We start from the raw sequence: 25699 nt of genomic DNA, 5'->3' as shown, positions 1-25699 counted from the left end.
TGATTATGTTATTAAGTGGGTAGAAGCTATTCCAACTAGTAGTGCTGATCATAACACCTCCATTAAAAGGCTTAAAGAAGTTATTTTCCCAAGGTTTGGAGTCCCTAGATATTTAATGACTGATGGTGGTTCACACTTTATTCATGGTGCTTTCCGTAAAATGCTTGCTAAATATGATGCTAACCATAGAATTGCATCACCCTATCATCCTCAATATAGTGGTGAAGTTGAACTTAGCAATAGAGAAATAAAATTAATATTACAAAAAACTGTCAATAGGTCCCAAAAGAATTGGTCTAAGAAACTTGATAATGCACTTTGGGCCTACAGGATAGCTTACAAAAATCCTATGGGTATGTCTCCATATAAAATGGTTTATGGAAAAGCTTGTCATTTACCTCTTGAGTTAGAACATAAAGCATATTGGGCAATCAAAGAACTCAATTATGACTTCATACTTGCCGGTGAAAAGAGGTTATTTGATATTAGCTCACTAGATGAATGGAGAACCCAAGCTTATGAAAATGCCAAACTGTTTAAAGAAAAAGTTAAAAGATGGCATGACAAAAGAATCCAAAAGCGGGAATTCAAAGTTGGTGAACATGTTCTATTGTACAACTCTTGTTTTAGATTTTTTGCAGGAAAATTTCTTTCCAAATGGGAAGGACCATATATCATCAAAGAAGTTTATCGCTCTGGAGCTATTAAGATCAATAATGCCGAAGGTACTAATCTGAAGGTGGTCAATGGACAAAGAATTAAGCACTATATCTCAGGTACGCCTATTAATGTTGAAAGAAATATTATCCGAACCATGACACTGGAGGAACACATAAAAGAAACCTTCCAGAACACTACAGAACCCTAAAAAAGGAGAGGTAAGTGATACGGTAAGTAAACGGACTCCGAAAGATCCACAAAAATATTTTCTGTCAGTTTTGGAATATTAGAAAAAATAGGAAAATAAGAAATAACCGGGAAGGCAACCCAGGTGCCCACAAGACACCAGTGCACGCCTGCCCCACGTGCACTCTTGTGGGTGGTGGGCCCCTCGAGCACCTTCCGGACTCTATTTTCCTTCCGTATGCTTGTTTCCCAAGATAAAAAATCTTTATATATTCTCCCGGATGATTTGACCACCGTATCGCGGAGAAATCCTCTATTCTTGTTTCATGCTGTTTTTTCTAACAGAACTAGATTGCCATGGCTGCACCAACCTCCTCCAAGGAAAGTTCTTCGAGAGGGTAATCAATCCCTACTTGTCGGAGGTCATGAAGAACCCTCAAGCCATTAAGATGCGTGAGGGGTTGCTCCACATCCAGGATCTTCAAGGGCACAAGAAGACGGGAACCGTGGAGGCCAGGCTCGAGGCGGTGGAGTAGGAGATCTTCAAGTGCCAAGGGATGGTGGAGCGTGGACTCAGTGCCAATCACCTCATGATTACGGAATTCACCCATGATCACAAGGTGGATGGCCGGTCTATGAGGACATCGTCTTCACCTTCAACGACCAAATAAATTTTCTTCAAAGCCAAATTTATGATCTTCAAAATCAAGTCTTTGAGTATGAGGAAAGATTTAAAGGTATGAGTTTAGCTGCCTGTTGCAGGACTCAGGGGACTCGTGCTTCCTCCTATGATGGTGAACCGCTGCCATGGAAGTCGGAGGATAAGCTTGCTACTACCTCATCACCACCACCATCATCATCTTCCCCACCAAAGGAGACTTGAGTACACGGGTATGGGCACTCCCCTTGGCTTTTGCCAAGCTTGGGGGAGATGCCCCGGTATCGTATCACCATCTCTTTTATTACATTTACCAATCTTAGTTCGATCTTTAGCTATTTCCTGATTTAGTGAATAAAAGTTTAGTATGATCTATTTTTGAGTGCTAGTTTTGTGATTTATCTATCTATGTAATCGAGTTAGAGCTATATAATAAAGTTTAGTTTGAGTTTCTGCTTCTTTACTTTTTTCGTTTCAATCAAAATAAAAGGAAATAATGAAAAAGATCATATGCTAATCTTGTGGTAAGTAATGATATCACATAAGGAAAAGTATAAGTGGTAAAATTTATTGGAATTTGAAAAACATAGCATTGGTCAATAATGCAATTCAAGAAAGAATTAGTAAGGGGAGAGAGGATTCACATGCAAATACACTATCTTGGACATCTTTTATGATTGTGAGCCCCCGCTAAATATCTTATGCCAAACTGTTGACGTTGGACAAGGAAGACAATGTAATGACTTATGTTTCTTCATATTCAGATAGAAGTTATATTGTCATAGATCCTTCAACATGTGGTGCTTGTTCAATATCTTTGCTAGCCAAAATTCCGCACTAAGTAGAAATACTACTTGTGCATCAAAAAACCTTAAACCCAAACTCTTGTTTTTAGAGTCCACCATACCTACCTATGAATTGAGTAAGATACTTCAAATAAGTTTTCATCGGTGCAATAAGGCAATAAAAATTGCTTCTAAATGTGTTTGATCATTTAGTGTAAGAGAAATTAAGCGTTGTACGAACTTGTGATGGCAAAGTAATAAAAGCGACGGACTGCATAATAAAGGTTGCTATCATAAGGGGCAATATGACGTGAAGTTCTTTTGCATTAAGAGATTGTGCATAAAAAACAAAAAGCGCATGACAACCTCTGCTTCCCTCCGCGAAGGGCCTATCTTTTACTTTTATGTATTTACTTTTTATGCAAGAGTCAAAGTATTTTCCTCCATTCTTTTTTATATTTTTCTCTTTGGAAAGCATCATGTGGTGGGGAAATATCTAGCCACATATATCCAGTTGGATGTGAGTGATCATGAGTTATTATTGTTGACATCACCCTTGAGGTGAATAAGTTGGGAGGCGAAACTATAAGCCCCTATCTTTCTATGTGACCGGTTGAAACTTTTTGCTCACATATATGTTGTGAGTGTTAGCAATCATAGAAGATTAAATGATGGTTGAGTATGTGGACTTGCCAAAAGGCTCCGATACGTGACCCTTCCTGAAAAGATGATGAATTATAGTTGCAAAGTTGACTGAGAACATAATTTGTTGGTTTTCAATAAAGTTTATGCTTTTTTACTTCGATGTTGTGATAAACTATTACTTGTTCATGACAAGTTATATGATAGAGCTTTATGATAAAGTTTGTTTCTATTATAATAATAAGCATGATGCTACTATGTTTGTATTTTGTTTTTATCGACACCTCTCTCCCTAAACATGTGGACATGATTTTCGATATCGGCTTTCGCTTGAGGACAACTGAGGTCTAACCTTGGGGGAGTTGATACGTCCATTTTGCATCATGTTTTCCTACTATTATTACAATATTTTTATGCTTAATAATGATTTATGGAGTAATTCTAAGGCCTTTTCTCTCATAATATGCAAGGTTTACACAAAGAGGGAGAATACCGGCAGCTGGAATTCTGGACCTAAAAAAGCTACGTCAGAGATACTAATGACCCACAAGTATAGGGGGTCTATCATAGTCCTTTCTATAAGTGAGAGCGTCGAACCCAACGAGGAGCACAAGGAAATGACAAGCGGTTTTCAGTAAGGTATTCTCTGCAAGCACTGAAATTATCAGTAACAGATAGTTTTGTGATAAGATAATTTTTAACGGGTAACAAGTAACAAGTGTAACAAAGGTGAAGCAAGGTGGCCCAATCCTTTTTGTAGCAAAGGACAAGCCTGGGCGAACTCTTATATAAAGCAAAGCACTCCCGAGGACACATGGGAATTGCTTTCAAGTTAATTTTCATCATGCTTCATATGATTCGCGTTCGTTACTTTGATAATTTGATATGTGGGAGGACCGCTGCTTGGGTGCTGTCCTTACTTGGACAAGCCTCCCACTTATGATTAACCCCTCTCACAAGCATCCGCAACTACGAAAGAAGAATTAAGATAAATCTAACCATATGAAACATGTGGACCCAAATCAGCCCCTTACGAAGCAACACATAAACTAGGGTTTAAACTTCTATCACTCTAGCAACCCATCATCTACATATTACTTCCCAATGCCTTCAAGTAGGCCCAAATCATGATGAAGTGTCATGTAGTTGACGTTCACATAACACCACTAGAGAAAAGACAACATGCATCTCATCAAATATCGAACGAATACCAAATTCACATGATTACTTATAACAAGACTTCTCCCATGTCCTCAGGAAAAAACGTAACTACTCACAAAGAATATTCATGTTCATAATCAGAGGGGTATTGAATATCATTAAGGACCTGAACATATGATCTTCCACCGAATAAACCAACTAGCATCAACTACAAGGAGTAATCAACACTACTAGCAACCCATAGGTACCAATCTGAGGTTTTGAGACAAAGATCGTATACAAGAGATGAACTAGGGTTTGAGAGGAGATCGTGCTAGTGAAGATGTTAATGAAGATTGACCCTCTCTCGATGAGAGGATCGTTGGTGATGACAATGGCTTCGATTTCCCACTTCGGGAGGGAAGTTTCCCCGGCGGAACAGCTCCGCGGAGCCCTAGATTGCTTTTGCCCAAGTTCCGCCTCGAGACGGTGGTGCTTCGTCCCGAAAGCTTCCTTACGATTTTTTCTAGGTCAAACCCCTCAATATAGCAAAAGATGGGCACCGGAGACCTGACAGGGGGCCCACAAGCCCTAAGGGTGCGCCTAGGGTGTAGGGCGCGCCCCCTAGGCTTGTGGCCACCTGGTGGGTCCTCTCTGGTGTTTTCTTCGCCCAATATTTTTTATATATTCCAAAATAATTCTCCGTAAATTTTCAGGACTTTTGGAGTTGTGCAAAATAGGTCTCTCAGATTTGCTCCTTTCCAGTCCAGAATTCTAGCTGCCGGCATTCTCCCTCTTTATGTAAAATAAGAGATAAAAGGCATAAGTATTGTGCCATAATGTGTAATAACAGCCCATAATGCAATAAATATCAACATAAAAGCATGATGCAAAATGGACGTATCAACTCCCCCAAGCTTAGACCTTGCTTGTCCTCAAGTGAAAGCCTAAATCGATAATCATGTCCTCATGTTTAGAGATAATGGTGTCGATAAAATAAAATACGAACATGAGGGCATCATGATCGTCTTTAGAACAACAATATATATTGTCATATAATTTCTTATGCTAAAGTGACAATTCTATCACAAGGTAAAGTATGAATCAGAAACTTTATTGAAAACTAACAAACTATGATCTCAGTCATTGAAGCAATTGCAATTTATCATAATATCGGAGAGAGTCAAAGTAAGAGCTTTTGTATAGCAAGTCGACATACTCAACCATCTTTTAGTCTTTCACAATTGCTAACACTCACGCAATACTTATGAGTTCAAGGCCTCATTCAGACACAGAGAAAGACAGGGGCTTATAGTTTCGCCTCCCAACCTTTACCTCAAGGGTAATGTCAACAATAATACATTATGATAACCTACATCCGAGTGGATATATATATATATATGGATCTTTCCCCAACATATAGTGCTTGCCAAAAAGGAAAAAAGTGTAAAAAGGAAAGGTGAAGATCACCATGACTCTTGCATAAGGGTAGAAGGTAAAAGTAAAAGATAGGCCCTTAGCAGAGGGAAGCAGAGGTTGTCATGCGCTTTTATGGTTGGATGCACAAGATCCTAATGCAAAAGAACGTCACTTTGTATTGCCGCTTGTGATAAAGAACTTTATTATGCAGTCTGTCGCTTTTATTTCTTCCATATCACAAGTTCGTATGAAGCTTATTTTCTCCACACTAAAAGATCATACATATTTAGAGAGCAATTTTTATTGTTTGCACCAATGACAACTTACTTGAAGGATCTTACTCAATCCATAGGTAGGTATGGTTGACTCTCATGGCAAAACTGGTTTAAGGGATGTTTGGATGCACAAGTAGTATCTCTACTTGGTGTAAAGGATTTTCCTGGCGTAGGAGGGAAATCAAGCTCAACATGTTGGAGGATCCATGAAAATATAACTTCTATTCGGATATAAGAAATAAAGAAAACATAACTCATTATGTTGTCTTCCTTGTCCAACATCAACTTTTTAGCATGTCATATTTTAATGAGTGCCTACAATCACAAAAGATGTCCAAGATAGTATATTTATATGTTAAACCTCTCTTTCTTTATCACTTCCTATTAATTGCAACAATGACCAAAACTATGTTTGTCAACTCGCAACAAATTTTATTCATCATACTTCTTATATGTGAAGTCATCACTCTCCATAAGATCATTATATAATCTTTTTATTTCTTTTATTCTTTTTCTTATCCCTCAAGATCAAAGTACGAAAGCAAGCCCTCAACTCAAAACTACTCTTTATTATACAACTCTCGGACTCGATTACATAGAGGGAACATAAAGCAAAACTCAAAGCTACATCATACTAAAACTTTATTCTGCTAAATGGAGATGTAAACAAAAGGATCAAACTAAGAAAAAATGATAAAGGTAAAGATGTGATGGTGATACGATACCGGGACACCTCCCCAAGCTTGGCACAAGCCAAGGGGAGTGCCCATACCCATGTACTCAATTTTCCTTCTTCGGAGGTGGTAGTGCAATGTTCTTGGCAATAATACCCTTTAGGACGTGATTTTCTTCCTCGAGCCTATTGACTTGCTATTTGAGATCCATTATTTCTTACGGAGTTTTCCTGTGACGGCCAGAGCTACGATCACCCATGGATGCTTCCTGGCTGCGGGGGAAAAAGCAACACTCTTTTTCATATTATCATAAGAGAGAAATCTAGCATTATGAGGTATGACCGAATTCGGTATTGCTGAGCTCTGGAGTTCCTCCAATATGAATCCAGATCGAAGGCGAGAAGTAACTTCTTGATCCTCCTCCATGGCATCCACTCTTTTCAGGTCAGCCTCCATCTCTTCGCTATTTGCTCTTGGGTCCGGTATCGGGTGAGAAACGCGACTCTCCCCGACCGACTCTTGCGAAGACATCTTGCTCCAAATCTGTTGCAGAATTAGCTAAATACAAGAACAGAGGATTTTGCCGTGGCACGGTGGTCAAAACCTTCGGGAGTTTATATAATGAATTTTTATCAACCAAAAGGAGTGTACTACAAGAAAATGGAGTCCGGAGGGCACACGAGGTGGCCACAAGCCTGGTTGGCACGCCCGGTAGGGGGCGCCCCCAAGGCTTATCGCCTCCTTGTGCACTTTTCGGACTACTTTTTATTTTCCTAAATTTTTAAATATTCCAAAAAGGAGTAAAATTGCTTTTGGAAAAGTTTTGGAGTCGGTTTCTTACCGTACCACATACCTATTCCTTTTCGGAGTCTGGAACGTTCTCGTAGATATCCCTTATGTACTCCTCCGGTGTTATGGTATTAATAATATTGGTTTCAACATTTATGGGAGTACCTGAGATATAGTGTTTGATCCTTTGCCCATTTACTACCTTCGGGTTATTGCCTTCGGCGTTGTTGATTTTGATGGCACCAGAACGATAAACTTCCTCGATAATGTAAGGGCCTTCCCATTTAGAGAGAAGCTTTCCTGCAAAAAATCTTAAACGAGAATTGTATAGCAAGACATGGTCACCTACATTGAACTCATGCTTTTGTATCCTTTTATCATGCCATCGTTTAACTTTCTCTTTAAACAATTTGGCATTCTCATAGGCTTGGGTTCTCCATTCATCAAGCGAGCTAATGTCAAATAACCTCTTCTCACTGGCAAGTTTTTGAAATCATAGTTGAGCTCTTTGATTGCCCAAAAATCTTTATGTTCTAGTTCAAGAGGTAAGTGACACGCTTTTCCATAAACCATTTTATATGGAGACATACCCATAGGGTTTTTATAAGCAGTTCTATAAGGCCATAATGCATCATCAAGTTTCTTAGACGAATTCTTCCTAGATCTATTAACAGTCTTTTGCAAGATCAATTTTATTTCTCTATAACTCAACTCTACTTGACCACTAGACTGAGGATGATATGGAGATGCAATTCTATGGTTGACATCATACTTAGCAAGCAATTTACGGAAAGCACCATGAATAAAGTGTGAACCACCATCAGTCATTAAATATCTACGGACTCCAAACCTCGAGAAAATAACTTCTTTAAGCATTTTAATAGAAGTGTTATGATCAACACTACTAGTTGGAATAGCTTCTACCCACTTAGTAACATAATCAACAACAACTAAAATATGAGTATACCCATTAGAGGAAGGAAAAGGTCCCATATAATCAAAACCCCAAACATCAAATGGTTCAATAACAAGTGAATAATTCATAGGCATTTCCTAACGTCTACTAATATTACCAATTCTTTGACATTCATCACAAGACAATATAAACTTACGAGCATCCTTAAAAAGAGTAGGCCAATAAAAACCAGATTGTAATACCTTGTGTGCAGCTTGGTGTCCTCCGTAGGCATCGGTGTGACACTTGCGTAGGATCTGGTCCTGTTCATGCTCAGGTACACAACGTCTAATAACACCATCTACTCTTTCTTTATAAAGGTGTGGGTCATCCCAAAAGTAATGTCTTAAATCATAGAAGCTTTTCTTTTGTTGGTATGTGAAACTAGGTGGTATAAATTTGGCAACAATGTAATTAGCATAATCAGCATACCATGAGTACTATGAGAAGCATTTATGACAGCTAATTGTTCATCAGGAAAGCTATCATCAATAGGTAGTGGGTCATCAAGAACTTTTTCTAACCTAGACAAGTTGTCTGCTACGGGGTTCTTAGCTTCCTTTCTATCAATAATATGCAAATCAAATTCTTGTAGCAAGAGAACCCATCTAATAAGTCTAGGTTTAGCATCTTTATTTTCCATAAGATATTTAATAGCAGCATCAGTGTGAACAGTTACTTTGGAATCAACAATATAAGATCTAAACTTATCACAAGCAAACACAACTGCTAGAAATTCTTTTCCAGTAGTAGCATAATTTCTTTGAGCACGGCCTAGGGTTTTACTAGCATAATGGATAAAATTCTATTTCTTATCAACTCTTTGTCCTAGAACAACACCAATAGCATAATCACTAGCATCAGACATAATTTCAAAGGGCAGGTTCCAGTTTGGTGGTTGAACAATAGGTGCAGAAATTAAGGCTTTCTTAAGTATTTCAAATGCTTCTACACAATCATCATCAAAAACAAATGGAACGTCTTTTTGCAAGAGATTAGTGAGAGGCCTAGAAATTTTAGAGAAGTCTTTAATAAATCTCCTATAGAAACCAGCATGACCAAGGAAACTTCTTATACCTTTGATATCTTTAGGACACGGCATTTTTTAATAGCATCAACTTTAACTTTCTCAACTTCAATACCTCTTTCGGAGATTTTATGCCCCAAAACAATACCTTCATTAACCATAAAGTGGCAATTCTCCCAATTCAAGACAAGATTAGTTTCTTCACATCTCTGCAAAACTCGATCAAGGTTGCTTAAGCAATCATCAAAAGAGGTTCCGTAAACGGACAAATCATCCATGAAAACCTCAACAATCTTTTCACAAAAGTCAGAGAATATAGTAGTCAGACATCTTTGAAAGGTAGTAGGTGCATTACATAAACCAAAAGGCATACGTCTATAAGCAAAAGTACCAAAAGGGCATGTAAAAGTAGTTTTTTCTTGATCCTCTTGTGACACGGGTATTTGGGAAAACCCAGAATAACCATCTAGAAAGCAAAAGTGTGTATGTTTTGATAGTCTTTCTAGCATTTGATCAATAAAAGGTAGAGGGTAATGATCTTTTATAGTAGCTTTGTTTAGTTTTCTAAAATCAATTACCATTCTATAACCTGTAACAATTATTTGTGGGATCAATTCATTTTTATCATTAGGAACAACAGTAATACCTCCCTTCTTAGGGACACAATGAACGAGACTTACCCATCTACTATCAGCAACAGGATAAATTATACCTGCTTCCAGAAGCTTTAGTATTTCATTTCTTACCAGTTATTTCATCTTTGGATTTAAGCGTCGTTGTGATCAACAACTGGTTTAGCATCAAGCTCCATATTAATTTTGTGCTGACATAGAGTGGGACTAATGCCCTTAAGATCATCCATAGTATATCCTATAGCTGCACGGTGCTTCTTCTGAGTTTTCAATAATTTTTTTTCTTCATGCTCTGAAAGGTTAGCACTAATAATAAGAGGATATATCTTCTTCTCATCAAGATAAGCATATTTCAGAGTATCAGGTAGTCGTTTAAGGTCGAACAAAGGATCACTCTTGGGTGGTAGAGGATCTCCAAGAGTTTCAATAGGAAAATTGTGTTTCAAGACAGGAATTTGTTTAAAGAATATTTCATCTAATTCCTTTATTTCATTCAAAAACATATCATTTTCATGGTCTAGAAAATATTGTTCTAAAGGATCAGTAGGAGGCACAACAATAGAAGCAAGACCAATAATTTCGCCTTTACTAGGAAATTCTTTGTCATGGGGTTGTCTACGAAATTTGGAGAAATTAAACTCATGAGACACATCCCCAAAACTTACACTAACAGTTTCTTTCTTGCAATCTATTTTAGCATTAACAGTGTTCAAGAAAGGTCTACCAAATATAATGGGACAAAAATTATCTTGTGGGGAACCAAGAACTAGAAAATCAGCAGGGTATTTTATTTTCCCACACAAGACTTCAACATCTCTAACAATTCCAATTGGTGATATAGTATCTCTATTGGCAAGCTTAATAGTAACATCAGTATCTTCTAATTTAGCAGGTGCAATATCACTCATAATTTCTTGATATAAAGTAAAGGGAATTGCACACACACTAGCACCCAAATCACATAGGCCATGATACCAATGATCTCCTATTTTAACAGAAACAACAGGCATGCCAACAACAAGTCTATGTTTATCTTTATCATCGGGTTTAGCAATTCTAGCAGCTTCATCACAGAAATAAATAACATGTCCATCAATATTATCGACCAAGAGATCTTTAACCATAGCAATACTAGGTTCAACTTTAATTTTTTCAAGGGGTGTAGGTGTTCTAGTATAGCTCTTACAAACCACAGCTGAAGCTTTAGCATGATCATTTATCCTAAAAGGGAAAGGTGGCTTTTCAATATAAGCAGTAGGAATAACAGGATCAACACTATAAGTAATAATTTCTTCTTCAACTTTAATAGGTTCTACTAATTTCACTTCAATGGGAGTATGATACTTAAACCACTTATCCTTAGGGAGATCAACATGAGTAGCAAATAATTCACAAAAGAAGCTACTATCTCAGAGTCAAGTCCATATTTAGTGCTAAATTCATGAAAAGCATCGGTATCCATAAAAGATTTTAACACAATCAAACTTAAGGTTTATACCTGAATCCTCACCTTCGTCGAGTTCCCAATCTTCGGAGTTGCATTTAATTCTCTCCAGTAAATCCCATTTGAATCCAATAGTCTTCTTCATAAAAGAACCAGTACAAGAAGTATCGAGAATGGATTAATCATTACGAGAAAGCCGAGCATAAAAGTTCTGAATAATAATTTCTCTTGAGAGCTCAGATTGGGGCATGAATATAACATTGACTTAAGCCTCACCCCAGCTTGAGCAATACTCTCTCCTTCACGAGGCCAAAAATTATATATATAATTCCGATCATGATGAACCAGATGCATAGGATAAAACTTCTGATGAAATTCCAATTTCAATCGGTTGTAGTTCCAAGCTGCAATATCATCACATAGCCTATACCATGTCAATGCCTTTCCCTTCAAAGATCGAGGGAATACCTTCTTCTTGACTTCACCCTCGGGCAAACCTGCAAGCTTAAATAATCCACAAACTTCATCCACATAGATTAGATGCATACCAGGATGTAGTGTTCCATCTCCTGCATAAGGATTAGCTAGCAGTTTCTCTATCATACCCGAAGGAATTTCATGATAAATATTTTTAGTAGGTTGAGGGGCAACCCTTTGCTCCTCCGGTCGAGGTGAAGATCCCCCGAACAAACCCCTCAAAGGATGATGTTCCATAGTAACAAGTGACAGTAAATTTCAGCACGTAATATAAATGTTTCCTTACCAAAGGCGCTTCACTTCCCGGCAACGATGCCAGAAAAGAGTCTTGATGACCCACAAGTATATGGGATCTATCGTAGTCCTTTTAATTAGTAAGAGTGTCGAAACCAACGAGGAGCAGAAGGAAATGACAAGCGGTTTTCAGTAAGGTACTCTCTGCAAGCACTGAAATTATCGGTAACAGATAGTTTTGTGATAAAATAATTCGTAACAGGTAACAAGTAACAAGTGTAACAAAGGTGCAGCAAGGTGGCCCAATCCTTTTTGTAGCAAAGGACAAGTCTGGACGAACTCTTATATAAAGCAAAGCACTCCCGAGGACACATGGGAATTACTGTCAAGTTAGTTTTCATCATGCTCATATGATTCGCGTTCGTTACTTTGATAATTTAATATGTGGGAGGACAGGTGCTTGGGTGATGTCCTTACTTGGACAAGCCTCCCACTTATGATTAACCCCTCTCGCAATCATCTGCGACTATGAAAGAAGAATTAAGATAAATCTAACCATAACATGAAACATGTGGATCCAAATCAGCCCCTTACGAAGCAACACATAAACTAGGGTTTAAGCTTCTGTCACTCTAGCAACCCATCATCTACTTATTACTTCTCAATGCCTTCCCCTAGGCCCAAATCATGGTGAAGTGTGATGTAGTCGACGTTCACATAACACCACTAGAGGAAAGACAACATACATCTCATCAAAATATCGAACGAATACCAAATTCACATGATTACTTATAACAAGACTTCTCCCATGTCGCTCGTGAAGAGTGACGCGGCGGCCCCCAGACTTTTAGGACATCAAGCAGATGGCCATTGATTTCGGTGTAGCAGAAAAAAAACAGATGTTCAGTTCTCCAAAATGAAGATGTGCAGATTGGTTGTTGTTAGATACATCACAAATTTAAAACAACTAATTTGGGACGGAGGTAATATATTAAACTCATAGCCTAGCGGACATTTTTTTTTTGCAGGGAAAACTTCCGGTCTATTCATCAACTGTCAAGATAGTACAAAGAACACCAGAAGTAAAAAAATACATACATGTCCGTAGACCACCTAGCGAAGACTACAAGCACTGGAGCGGGTCGAAGGCGCGCCGCTGTCATCACCGCTCCCCCATTGGAGCCAGGCAAACCTTGTTGTACTAGACAGTCGGGAAGTCATCGTGCTAAGGCCCCATAGGACCGACGCACCAGAACAGCAACCGCTGTCGATGAAGAGAAGCGTAGATTGAAAGGATCCAACCTGTAGACATATGAACATAGACGAAGCAAAGACCGGATCCATGTGGATCCACCGAAGACAAACACCGACCGAATCCCACGAGATCCGCCAGAGAAAAACCTCCACACGCCCCCCGACGATGCTAGAAACACCATCGGGACAAGGGCTAGACGGGGAGAATCTTATTCCATCTTCAGAGAGCCGCCGCCGCCATCGCCTTCTCTCCAAGCAGGACACAAACCCTAATAAAACTCAAAAAAGTATCAAACAATGGAGCCCTCCCGCCGGCAAAGGCCGGGATCCATGGCGCCTCCATGGCCCTAAGACACAGAAGATGAGGTAGACCGCCGGCGGTGCCGGCGGAAGGCACAAGAAACCCTAGGGCGGTTGGGTGCACAGGCAAGCCGCCAAAGGGTGCTTTGAACGAACCGCTTTTGTTATCGTTTCATAATGTAGTGCATATAATTTTTTTCAAAGTCAAACATTACAAACTTTGATCATATTTATAGACAAAAATATGCACATTTAAAGTACCAAATGTATATCATTAGATACATCATCAGTTATATTTTTCATGTTATATATGTTTGGAATTGTATATATAAACAGTTGTCTCTGTTAACTTGGTTAAAGTTTGCTTAGTTGAATTTTTTAGACGAACAGAGGGAGGGAGTACCAATCGTCCCCAGCAGACATTATTTAACTACCATAGTTGGGGTACTCTTTTGTTTTAGGGAAGATATCCGATGACTAGTTTGGCGCATAGAAAAGCAAAAGCACGTGGGGTCAAAGCCATCCCTTCGATTTGCAATTGCAACCCCCACCCGTCTCCTCTCCCGTCGCCATCGAAGACCATTTCGTTTGACTGATACGACCACCCATCACGCATGCCTAGTTAGTGTAACTGTAACTCCGTTCACAAACTTGGCACGTAGTAGTAATCCGTAGTCTTCACACACATCGTTTTCTGCTTCTTCTCTTCCTACCCTTCACAGCGTAAAACCAACATTTAAGTTCAGAAACAACAGCCGAAACTTAAGTTGGAGGAAGGTTGGTGAAATTCATCGTGTGTTCTCCTTGGTGGCGCCATGCAGCCTGCCATTCTCTTCTCGCGTCAAACCATTCCGCGTCGGTTTTATTGACTTTACCAGTGGCGGCTTTGTGCCGCGCGGTGCCTCCTTTCCCCTCGTGGTTCGAGCTGCCGAGCGAGGTGGACGCACGCGCATGGAGGAAACAAGGCCGCCACGAGGCTGAAATCGTAGCAGAGCTTTCGTTCTCCGGGGAAATGGGTTGCCTCGGCCGCTTCAGGAGCAAGATCAGGGCAGGCAAGGGCAAGAGACCGCACGGGAGGCCGGTGCCGGGGCCGGGCGCGTCGTTCACTTCCGAGGCCACCTGCTCGACGGCGTCCTCGTCGGCCGCGGCCACGGCCACGAGCCAGTCCCAGTCCCAGGACTCGGGCGCGACCGTGCGGCCCGGCGGGAGCAAGTCGTCGGGGTCGGCCTCGTCGGCGCGGAGCATCCCGGAGCTGTACGAGGAGCGGGGCGCCAGCAGCCTGCGCGAGTTCGGCCTCCGGGAGCTCCACGCCGCTACCAGCGACTTCAGCCGGCTGCTCAAAATCGGCGAGGGCGGGTTCGGGAGCGTCTACAAGGGGGTCGTCCGCCTGCCCGGTGGCCCTGCCGGCGGCACCGTGGTGGCCATCAAAAGGCTCAACACCAGCGGCCACCAGGTTCTCCATTTCTGTTTCCATGGTTGAAATTAGGAATTTCATTCGGCGGTGTTATTCTCTTGTTTCATGTTCTTCGTCGTCATAGGCTGATTCAGTGTAAGATCTAGCCCGGATTTAACCCTACAGTTTACTAGTACTACTTGCCAATTGCGATTTATAGTAGCAGCTCTTCGCATGCTGGCTTCCACAATTGTTTCAGTTGTTGGAGTAGTTCATTGATCTCTGTGGCTGCAATCCTTCTGATGATATGCAATATGAGAATATAATGAAACATCTGTGCAGTGTGAATTCTGCCAACTATATATGTGGTTGTATGCCTTCAGTATTATTGCATTGTAGTATCATTGTATTATCTGGCTATTTGCTACTAGGAGCCAAGGATTCATTCAGTATTTGTATTTGACTTCCTTTTGTCTCACTACCAAACTTGATCAGGGCCATAAGCAATGGCTGGCAGAAGTTCATTTTCTAGGGGTTGTCGAGCACCCGAACCTCGTCAAGCTCGTCGGTTACTGTGCTGCCCGTAACGAAAGAGGTCCTCAGAGGCTGCTTGTCTACGAGTTCATGACGAACAAAACCCTGGATGATCATCTATTCAATCGAGCGTACCCTGTTCTTCCATGGGGCGTCAGGCTGGAAATAGTATTTGGTGCTGCTCAAGGTTTGATGTATCTCCATGAAGGGTTGGAGGTTCAGGTACAGTTTGCCAACTTTCCACAACATTCTTTCTGTGTGAGAAATGAGAATACTGCATTATTGTAGGACAGGAGTGAGGCCAATGATGTATGACTATCTACAACATATTTTGGAACTTGAACGATACCTGATTTGCAAATAACAGGGAGTGAAAAATGCATAAATTCGTGCAGTACCACATCATATCGGTAAATGCTGGAATTTTTGTAATTCAGTTAATTCATCATATTAATAAATCTAATCGATCTGATCATAACTTGGATGGATACAGTACTCATTCCTTTTGCTTCAACTACCTTTGCAAGTTAAAACGTTTGTGCTAAAGCATTAATTTCTGGATTGAACAATGTTGTGCAGTTATCAACTAATTGAAGCACATAGTTGAGAGAAAATGGATGCCATGAATATTATTTCCTAGTACTATTTTTGAAGGGAAGGATTTTCAAACAAGTGTTATCTCCAACCTTCAAGGTTTTGATTTTGCTTAGAAAAATAGAATAGACATGTCATCATTTTTATGATTATATTTCATGGAAATTTTTAGATCATATATCGTGATTTCAAAGCTTCCAATGTTCTGCTGGATGAGGAGTTTAGACCGAAACTTTCAGACTTTGGATTAGCGAGGGAAGGGCCATCAGCAGACCAAACTCATGTGTCTACAGCGGTACGTGTTAATTTTACTTCAGAGCAAGATAACAGAGTTTCCTCATGCTCCATTCACGCATTCAAGAATAATTCCTTATGATAACTCGCTCTATCGTAATCAGGTTATGGGGACCTATGGTTATGCGGCTCCAGACTACGTTGCGACAGGTCATCTCACCACCAAGAGTGATGTTTGGAGTTTTGGAGTAGTACTCTATGAGATCCTCACCGGACGACGTTCTATGGAAAAGAACCGCCCCAAGAATGAGCAGAAACTGCTGGAATGGGTAAAGCAGTATCCTGTCGGAAGTAAGCAGTTCAGCAAGATTATAGACACAAGACTCGAAGGCCGTTACTCTAGGCAGGGAACTAGAGAAATTGCCAAGTTGGCCAACACCTGCCTTGCGAAGCGCTCAAGGGACCGTCCAACGATGAGACAGGTGGCTGACAGCCTAAAGCAAGTGATGCAGCTCAAGCAGTTGGATGGTGAAAGTGTCGCATCAGGGGGCAACTCGCCACCTCATGATGTCCTGGGTAAGCCAACAGCAGACGATATTGCCGTGGCTTCAGCAAGGCGGCGGATGCTTCACCTTGCTGCTCTAGGTGAAAATGGAAACAGCATCGCAAGGAGGAGATTCATGTTCATGAAGGCTGCCGCTGCTCCAACTCCGACGTGATCTTCTGTAACAATTAATGGCCTAGACTCCGTGTACATTGTAATGCGTCTATGAAGAAAAATCCATTAATGGTGATTTTTCCTCCTTATCAGTGTACACAACCTTTAGAAGATCTAATGTTTTGTTTACTTCTCTTCATACGTAGTTCTTTAGGTTGAGTTGCATATTTGGAACTTGAGAGTTCCTGATGTGAAGGGTTGTTTATAGTACCAATGTAGGTATGAAATGTAAGTCTGGTTTCTATGTTTTACCGTGTATCCAACCTTGCAAGGTAGACATTGAAAATGGTGGCGTCTTGTTTCTGCAGTTGCTAGCCATATATTTGAGGTCCGATATCGGTAAATGGCACTTTGCAGATGGTACCTTAGGTATGAAAAATAATTTTGTGCTATATTATTGACTGCTTATTTTCAACATGCCAACATGTGAAAGAGATATTATGTATATACCTCCTCCTTCAACATATGGATTTGTCAATTCTTCACTTTTGACAAGTAAATTAACCTAAAGATTAATGAATAAGCGCTTTGAGTTCCTACTTGTACAAGTTCATTTCATGCTTCCCATTCTTGATAGCATAAAACAAAAACTTATGTGATGTTATTTTGAACTCTTATGCCAAAGTAAGCATGCCCTCTTCGACATGTAAAATGATATTTCTTAATTAACATCTGGCATAACTTTTATTTTGTCTGCTAGAAGAAGAAAGGAACAGATACGAAGTACTTCCTCTGTAACTTGATGTAATTTGAACTGCAAAAATGTCTTACATTAAGTTAAAGAGGTAGTATTACCCAACGACAAAATATATTTTAAATTAGCATCCTGTAGTCATGTCTTGATCAGAGAAACATCATATAGTGCATCTTGTAACACGGCAGCAAATTATTAAACATCACATTTTTTTCAGTCGAGGAAAATGAGTTGAATATGTACATCAGTAGCTTAACAAAATGACCAGCAATCTAGAAACAGAGACTGCTGGTCTTCAGCATGTGGCCACCAAAACCATCAATGTTCTGCGACAGGGAAAGCTGATCCGATCTTGTTAACCCCCATCCTGTAGCACTTGATGTTCATCGCATATGGACCCACATGGACATGGTTATTTTCCTCTCCAGCGAAGAAGCAGAGTGTGTAGAGTGCAATCTCAAACTCAGGACTGACACCAACCAATGTGCTGGATACAGATTTCAGCAAGCCATGCCACTCAAACTGACAGGTGAGTAGCTGCGTCTCAGAGCCTGGCTGCAGACAAGCAATTCAGCATATGATCTTTTAAGACCCATACGAGTTATGATATAAACATATGCCATGTATGTTCAGATCATAGACTCACCAGGTCCCCGCATTTCCTTGGAAATATGTACCCTTGGTAATCAACATTGCCTTTGGATTCTTCCAGGTAAAACTGCATATTAGTCACGCAACACCATGATAACATGTCTTTCAGATAATGGAACCGTGCTGCTGAAATAATACAATAGCTTGCCTGAATCCAGTTGTGGTGTGGAAGTATGTGACCTCTTTCTCACCTCGATACCGCCCCTTGATCTCTCCTACAAAGACATGCTCAAAGGCAGAAGAGCTACCAGAGCTACCAGAGCATCCACCCCTTCCATACAAATCAACATTTTCTTGAAGTCCTCCTGGTCCTGAGACGTGGTTCCCTTCAGCACCAGATACCGGTCTAAGTATTTGATTGGTGCACTTCTAGCAATCTCCTCAATAAGAGCAGCTTCTTCATTCTTGTCCTGCTGGGTGACTAATTCCTTGTATCCTTGGCGTGGGTTGTAGTTGTGAAGAAGTGCACAAAAGCGAGAGTATGTAGGCCTCCGCAGCACGTCATCCTCAGCCAGCTGAACAAGTTTTCAGATGCCATGTCACCCTTCTGATAAACCTTCTTCCCTTGGCCACATTCGATTCTGTAGTCGTTACCAGGGAGGAGACGGTTCAGGTCAAGCTCCCATAGCCGACAGCATGCTTTTGACAAATGATTGAGCTCCTCCCTGCTAGGCTCTACATTTAGACCATGGCGGAGCTGACTAACATCCTCAGAGTATTCTTGTTCAGAAGGTGGTCTTTTGTATCGCTTCCATTCCTCGGAGTTCTTCATACAGTCAATAGAAGTTCAGTATCCATGAAAGAGAATCTTATAAATTACTGATATAGCTACGACTCCCATCCTTCCAATCAGGATTTTCAAATGGTATGCAACTTTCAGTTGATACTATCAGATTTTTTTTCGAACACGCGTCATTTGCATTAGAAGAAAGGCTGCCAAAATGGGGCTAAGCTACACAACCACCAACAGTGACGCCAACCGAACTGAAAAAGCAGGAACAAACGTCAATAGAAACTAGAAGGCCGACTAAACTATGTACAAGGTACAAACCAGCAATAAAGCTCTAGAGCAGATTGATCTCGGGCTGGGCATTTTTTCTTGTTGTTGTTGAGGAATCTCGGGTTGGGCATGATATTGTTAGTCTAACTATTTAACGAGAACACTTGTATAGCAATATAGATAGGGGAATGATTAGAATCATCCGGTCGATTCTACGCCATGCGTCCGCCACGTCCACTGCTAACCACATGTCAGACCAGTCCCACACACCGCAAGTCTTAGGATTTTGCAACATCGTTCATGTGTCTGAAATATGGGGAATATTGCAGTGGTAACACCACGGTGCCGATGCGGGTGATATTTCTTTTTGCAATATATGTCTTCTGCAACACAAACTTTGTTACAAATGTCTTCTGCAACATGAACTTTGTTGCAAAAAAGTTCTAGAACACAATCTATGTTGCAAAAGTGGCAAAAGTGAAGAACGACGCTCGGCGCTAAATTGTGCCAGATCTGATGGCTCGCGAGACGGCAGGTCTTTTAAGAAGATCTGCTGGCCGACGCATAGCACGCCACATATAGATATTATTATAACTTATAAGAATATCTATAGATATTATTATAACTTATAAGAATATTTTTAATTGTTTTGGTAGGCGTGAACCAGGCCACTTTGCCTTCTCCCTTTCTCCTCTTCATCCTTTTTTTTCTTCGTTTTGTCTTTCATTCCCTTTCCTCTAAGGCTCTAACTGTGTTGTTCTCAGGCCTTTCTTCAGACTAATATGTTAGAAGTGCCTAAGGATGAGACATAGAGTGTAGGCGTGTGTAGGTGGTAAGTTGAGCCTTAATCCCTGTAATACCAAAGCCTGAAAAACTTTCTCTCATTCTTAACGCATTAACACGCAAAACTCTTGCGTGTTCCGAAAAAAAATACTACTCCAAAGCATGTCCGAGATCGGTCCAACTTGAGCTTCTAACATATAAATATTGACAATTGAACATTATAACCAATAAGGATCTGCAGCAAGGGGAAATTAATGTTGGAAAACCAACCCGTTTCCTTTCAGTAATGACTAAATTTATTTATATCAGCAGAATAAGATAGGAGCAAATCGTATGTCGAATATTAACTCGCTAGAAATCAAGCAATAGGAGAGTAAAACGGGCAAATAATTCTCATACAGTAAACATAATTAATTGGGTACCTGTTGTGCTCTTCTACATTTCAAGGTCTGCTGATGCAGCTTGCGGTCCTGCCAGACTCCGCCCTTCGTTTCACCCGTCTCACCCTAAACATGACGAACACATGACAATCAGACAATGGAATGGGAAGGGCTCCTAGGCCCTAGCCTCTAAGTACTCGAATGCCAAAGCAAAAGCAGTGCAACCAGAATACCAGATTGTGCTGTTGAGTGGATGTGGGCGTATAATGCCGGTGCTGCGTGGGTCTCCTATCATCTTCCGCCCTCTCCCGCCTCTCCTATTGCTTCTCCTCGGATACTACATGCAACAAGCGAATAAGAGAACATATATAGCCCGACGACCCCACAACCGAACTCTCTTTCCCTACAGCCTACATAGCCATTATATCAAACAGCACGCGAGTACCTCGGCCCACGTCGGCCGGGCTCTCTCCTGGCGGTCCCCTTCCCCTGGAGCGGCAGCGGCACGGTTGGCCGCCCTAGACGCGGCGTCCTCAGCCCCGCCGTGCGTGGCGCCAGACAAGCCATTCACGAGACCGTCACCGTCCATGGCACCCGATCTCCCGCCCTGGCTCCCCGTCCTTCAGCGCTATAGATTTGAACCGAGGAACGATGGGAACGAGTGATATGATTGGTCCCCGGAATTTCCATGGGAGGGAGGGGACGTCACCCATCGATCGGTGGGCGGTGGATGCATCGGGTGATTCTAGTTTGAGGTAGCAAGGGGGAAGGCGCGGACGTCGGGCGCGCGCGCAGCCGCTTGTATCTTGCGTCACACATCCACATATCTCAAATCCAGATTCTCAATGCAATCCATGCATGTTGACCATATGATAAAAATTGTCCGAATTCAACGGTTCGATACAAAACAAAGTAAATCATAATTCAACAAATCGGGCATGCCAAAATGAATTCCATGTCCGTGTGTGATGGATGGATTGCTTGTCGGATCACTGTCTGGACGCCATCCATGCCGCCTGCTTCGAGGCCATGCTTCCTGCTCCGCCTGCATCCTTGTCGCATGCTCCGCATGCATCCTTATCGCAGTCTTCATTGCGGCGGTCGGGGACGGGCTGGACGACATCTAGGGCGGCGGGTTGGGACTGGTGGTGAGGAAGGGAAGCAAGGGTGGCGGACTGCGAGGGCTCGTGCCCTGGGAAGGTAGGAGGACAGCGGGAGGAGGAGAAATGGTTTGATGGATTTGGTGCAATTGTAGTGGGGTAGGGCTGTTGGGCGACGTGGCGGGCATGCCCGGCGCCCCCATATTCGCCCCATATTTGGGCTGGATACGAGGGATGCCGGTCAGTGCGGTCATTTGAGGCCAGTTTAAGGAGCCCGTCTGGGTCGATTTTTGTGACCGGTCAGTGACCGGGCCGTCCGCCCGGGCGTTTGAAGCGGGTTTGAGGCCCCCACTGTAGATGCTCTCAGGCTGTTGCGGCCAAGGAGGCCAAGACGTTCCGTTTTGGCTCGTTTGAAAGCTAGGAGAATGTCTTGGTCTTTGAATTTGGTCACCCTTGAAAACGCGAATCCTATTTTCCCTCATGTGATTTCCTGGAAGCTCTCCTTCTCAAACTAGAGGATATCAGGGGCGTCGCTGCGGGAATTGGTTGATGAAACTTTGGGTTGATAATATGAAAACCAAAATGACTTATTTATATTTAGTTGTGTATAGTCGTAAGAATATTTATTGAATACAAGTAGAAATTTGGTTGAGAAACATTTCCCCGTGCATGGTTGAATGTTGTGTTGAGTCATTTCTCATGCATGATTCATGTTGAAGTAGGCCTTAACCCATTATTAATTGTATGGTGAGGTGATGTGCTTGCTTGTTGAGATAAACAAGTTAGTGGGGCTGATTCTCTTAGGTATATAGGATCCAGAGAGCTGTTTTAGAGGGACGCGACACTTTTTCTCAAGATATAATTTGACACATTGGTAATGGCCAAACCACCCATATATGGCAACAAAACTGGTTACCCAGAGGTCAGAACATGCAACCCATTACAAATGTTGTTATTAATCCTTCACAAATGGTGGGTGAACTAATACAGGCCAATGCGGAGTGGGACAGGCCTAGAATTTATGAGGTATTTATACTCACAGATGCAGAAGCCATCCTACCAATTCCACTGATGCGTCTCCAACGTATTTATAATTTTTTATTATTCAATACTATTATATTATCTGTTTTGGATGTTTTATATGCGTTAATATGCTATTTTATATTATTTTTGGGACTAACCTGTTAACCTAGAGCCCAGTGCCAATTTCTGTTTTTTCATTGTTTTTGAGTTTTACAGAAAAGGAATATCAAACGGAGTCCGAACGGAATAAAACTTCCGCGATGATTTTTCTTGGACCAGAAGACACCCAGAAGACTTGGGGAGAGGGCCAGAAGAGTCCCGAGGGCTCCACAAGCCCTCAAGGCGCGCCCCCTGGCTTGTGGGCCCCTCGGGAGTCCACCGACCTCCGTCTCAGCTCTATAAATCCTAAAATATTCCATAACCACCAGAAGCGTTCACCAAAATACTTTTCTGCCGCCACAACCTTCTGTTCCCGTGAGATCCCATCTTGGGTCCTTTCCCGGCAATCTGCCGAAGGGGAATTCGATCACGGAAGGCTTCTACACAACTCTATTGCCCTTCCGATGAAGCATGACTAGTTTACCACAGGCCTACGGGTCCATAGCTAGTAGCTACATGGCTTCTTCTCTCTCTTTTGTGAGAACTCGGAATTTACTTCCAGACCCTCCTGTGTATATTTGTCAACCCCAGGATCATTGTTGACAACACAGTGAAATGATATCGTTGCAGAATACGTAAAAGCATTACAAGTAGTATATTTGTCACAAGACATACCTAGTAAGATGTCTCATGACATTTACAACTAGAAAACAGCGGAAAGTAAAATGCGTAGTGACTCCATCTCAGCCATAGGCAGTCGATGTAGTCCACGTGACCTCACTCCTACGGATCGCCATAGTAGTCGTAGTCATCACCTTCGTCTTCATGGATATCTGTTGTTCAAAAAAAATTATTGCCATGAGTACATTACGTACTCAACATGCCTCCCTCGGGGAAGGTCCTAATAGCTACATGTGGCTTCAAAGGAAGGTTGTATGGCTCATTTGCATAAAGCTAATTTTGTTTGACAAATAAAGTAGTTGGATAAAAGCAGTTTTAGATGAAAACATGTTTATCTCCAGAACAACTTTCATCAAGTGAGGATCCTCGCTCAACTCACGTCCTTCATAGGTTTCAACAATAGGGCAAAGAGGGAATAAGCAAGACAGGTCATGTATGTCAAGAAATATTCATGTGCCGTCCATGACCGTGGACACGACTATTCGAATAGTTTTACACTCTGCAGAGGTTGTACACTTTACCCACACGACACAATCCCGACTTGTTGCCACCAGTGGCCGCTGGCGTAGTACACCATTTGGTATACCAACAGGAAGATTGTGACGAGGTCTTTCATTAGACCAAACTTATTGTGCCAAGCCCACTAGGTTTCAACACGGAAGTAACCGCAGTTCACAGTCCGGGCCCCCCTTTTGTGCCGAGGATACTCCTCGCAAGGCAGCTATCCCGTCTGCGATACGGCGATGACGATAGTAAGAGTGAACTAACTAATTAACCAAGCCAGTGCCCATATAGCATGTGGCTGTACTGTTATCACAATCTTCAAATCCAAGACTTATTAGGCCTCATGCGGCACGGACGACTGATTGCCCCCTACAACTCGTGAAGGGCGGCCAATCGCTCCTTCAATCCTTGATTCAGCTGTCGCCCGCGCCAGTACTCAGATGGTAAGTTTCACCCAGAGTAGAAGAGGATAGAGAAGGTCAACAAGGGCCAACAGGCCTAGCTCAGCGTTAAGTTTCAACTGTCAATGACTCAGAGGTCATTCAACAAGGCACCTATAGGGTGATAAGCATGGCTAAGCATTTCTACTCTAATGGAACCTTATACTTCTACTCAGGTGTCAAGTAAATAGGCGACAAGCGGATCAAGGTAATGTGTCAATCGACACGCTAGCTACGAGAATTAAAATAGCATGCACATAACAACAATAAAACTCAATGCAATTTTGTAAACCATATGATAAGTATGATCGAAGAAGGAGGCATGCCTTCGTTGTTGAGTCCTTCTTCGATAACCTGATTTTGTCCTTCTCCAACATCGTCACTCCCTACTCTTCGTAACGATAGCATATGAAAATCAAATAAATACCAAAGCAATAAATTACAAATTAATAACATCCAAAACAACAATAGGAGTGGATGGATAGCAAGATATTGATCGGATGGTGATTCCAAAAGGAGATAGCGTGATAGGGAGGTAAGATAAAGGATTCAATGAAGTGACATGGTTTAGGTTAACACAGATAAGGAAGGCTTGGCGATCAAGACTAACGTTCCAATACGAACTATGGTACTAACCACTAGTAGTACCCACTACAAATCACACCTAACTATATAACAAAAGCAATGGTATCAACACACATGAAAAGGAACTGTCCTATGCATTTAACTACACAAACACAACATGACATGATAAACCTAAAAGTTAACCACAAATAAATATTTAGATAAAATATGATCACTCCATTATACCAAACCATTTCGTTTGTCAAACAATTAACAAGAAACTATATAACACATGGAACAGATGGATGAACAACTATCCTAGACATGGTATGATTAAGCGTAATAATCGACCACAAATAAATATTTGGATGAATCCAAATATGTATAATGGTTAACAACAAGCAAGTACTAAACCCCAACCATGACTGCTATTGGTAAGCATTTGTATAACAAAAGATAAACCAATAACTATGGTACAAACTGATTAAACAACTTAACAATAATACACATCTCACCCACGGCATGTGAGTATAGGATCATAAAGATATATTTACTAATAACACAAGCATTCAACATACAAGTACTCATGAGAAAATACAAAACTATTACATGGTCTTAATAATAAAGAACAACTGATATCAATAACCACTAGCATTAATATTATCACCACATGCTTACAATAACAAAGCATGATGCACACACTGAGTGTGTGATCAAAGCACAACTTAATCACATGACCTATGACTCGTCCTAAGT

The 25699-nt window shown here is 41.3% G+C and overlaps 1 protein-coding gene and 1 pseudogene across 1 annotated transcript; one reads left to right on the top strand and one right to left on the bottom strand.

Moving 5' to 3' along the window:
- Positions 1 to 14282: 14282 nt before the first annotated feature.
- LOC123144967 (probable serine/threonine-protein kinase PBL19) lies at positions 14283 to 17356 on the top strand. The gene is made up of 4 exons (XM_044564243.1): positions 14283 to 15004; positions 15440 to 15700; positions 16245 to 16367; positions 16471 to 17356. The coding sequence occupies exons 1-4, from the start codon at positions 14564 to 14566 to the stop codon at positions 17023 to 17025; spliced, it is 1380 nt and encodes a 459-aa protein (XP_044420178.1). The 5' UTR covers positions 14283 to 14563; the 3' UTR covers positions 17026 to 17356.
- Positions 17357 to 17893: 537 nt separating this feature from the next.
- LOC123141587 (poly(U)-specific endoribonuclease-A-like) lies at positions 17894 to 21331 on the bottom strand (annotated as a pseudogene).
- Between the last annotated feature and the right edge of the window lie 4368 nt (positions 21332 to 25699).

Source organism: Triticum aestivum, chromosome 6D (assembly GCF_018294505.1).
Source record: "Triticum aestivum cultivar Chinese Spring chromosome 6D, IWGSC CS RefSeq v2.1, whole genome shotgun sequence".
Taxonomy (NCBI): Eukaryota; Viridiplantae; Streptophyta; class Magnoliopsida; order Poales; family Poaceae; genus Triticum; species Triticum aestivum.
Note: the sequence above shows the minus strand (reverse complement) of the source record. Positions and strands in the feature narration are given on the sequence as shown.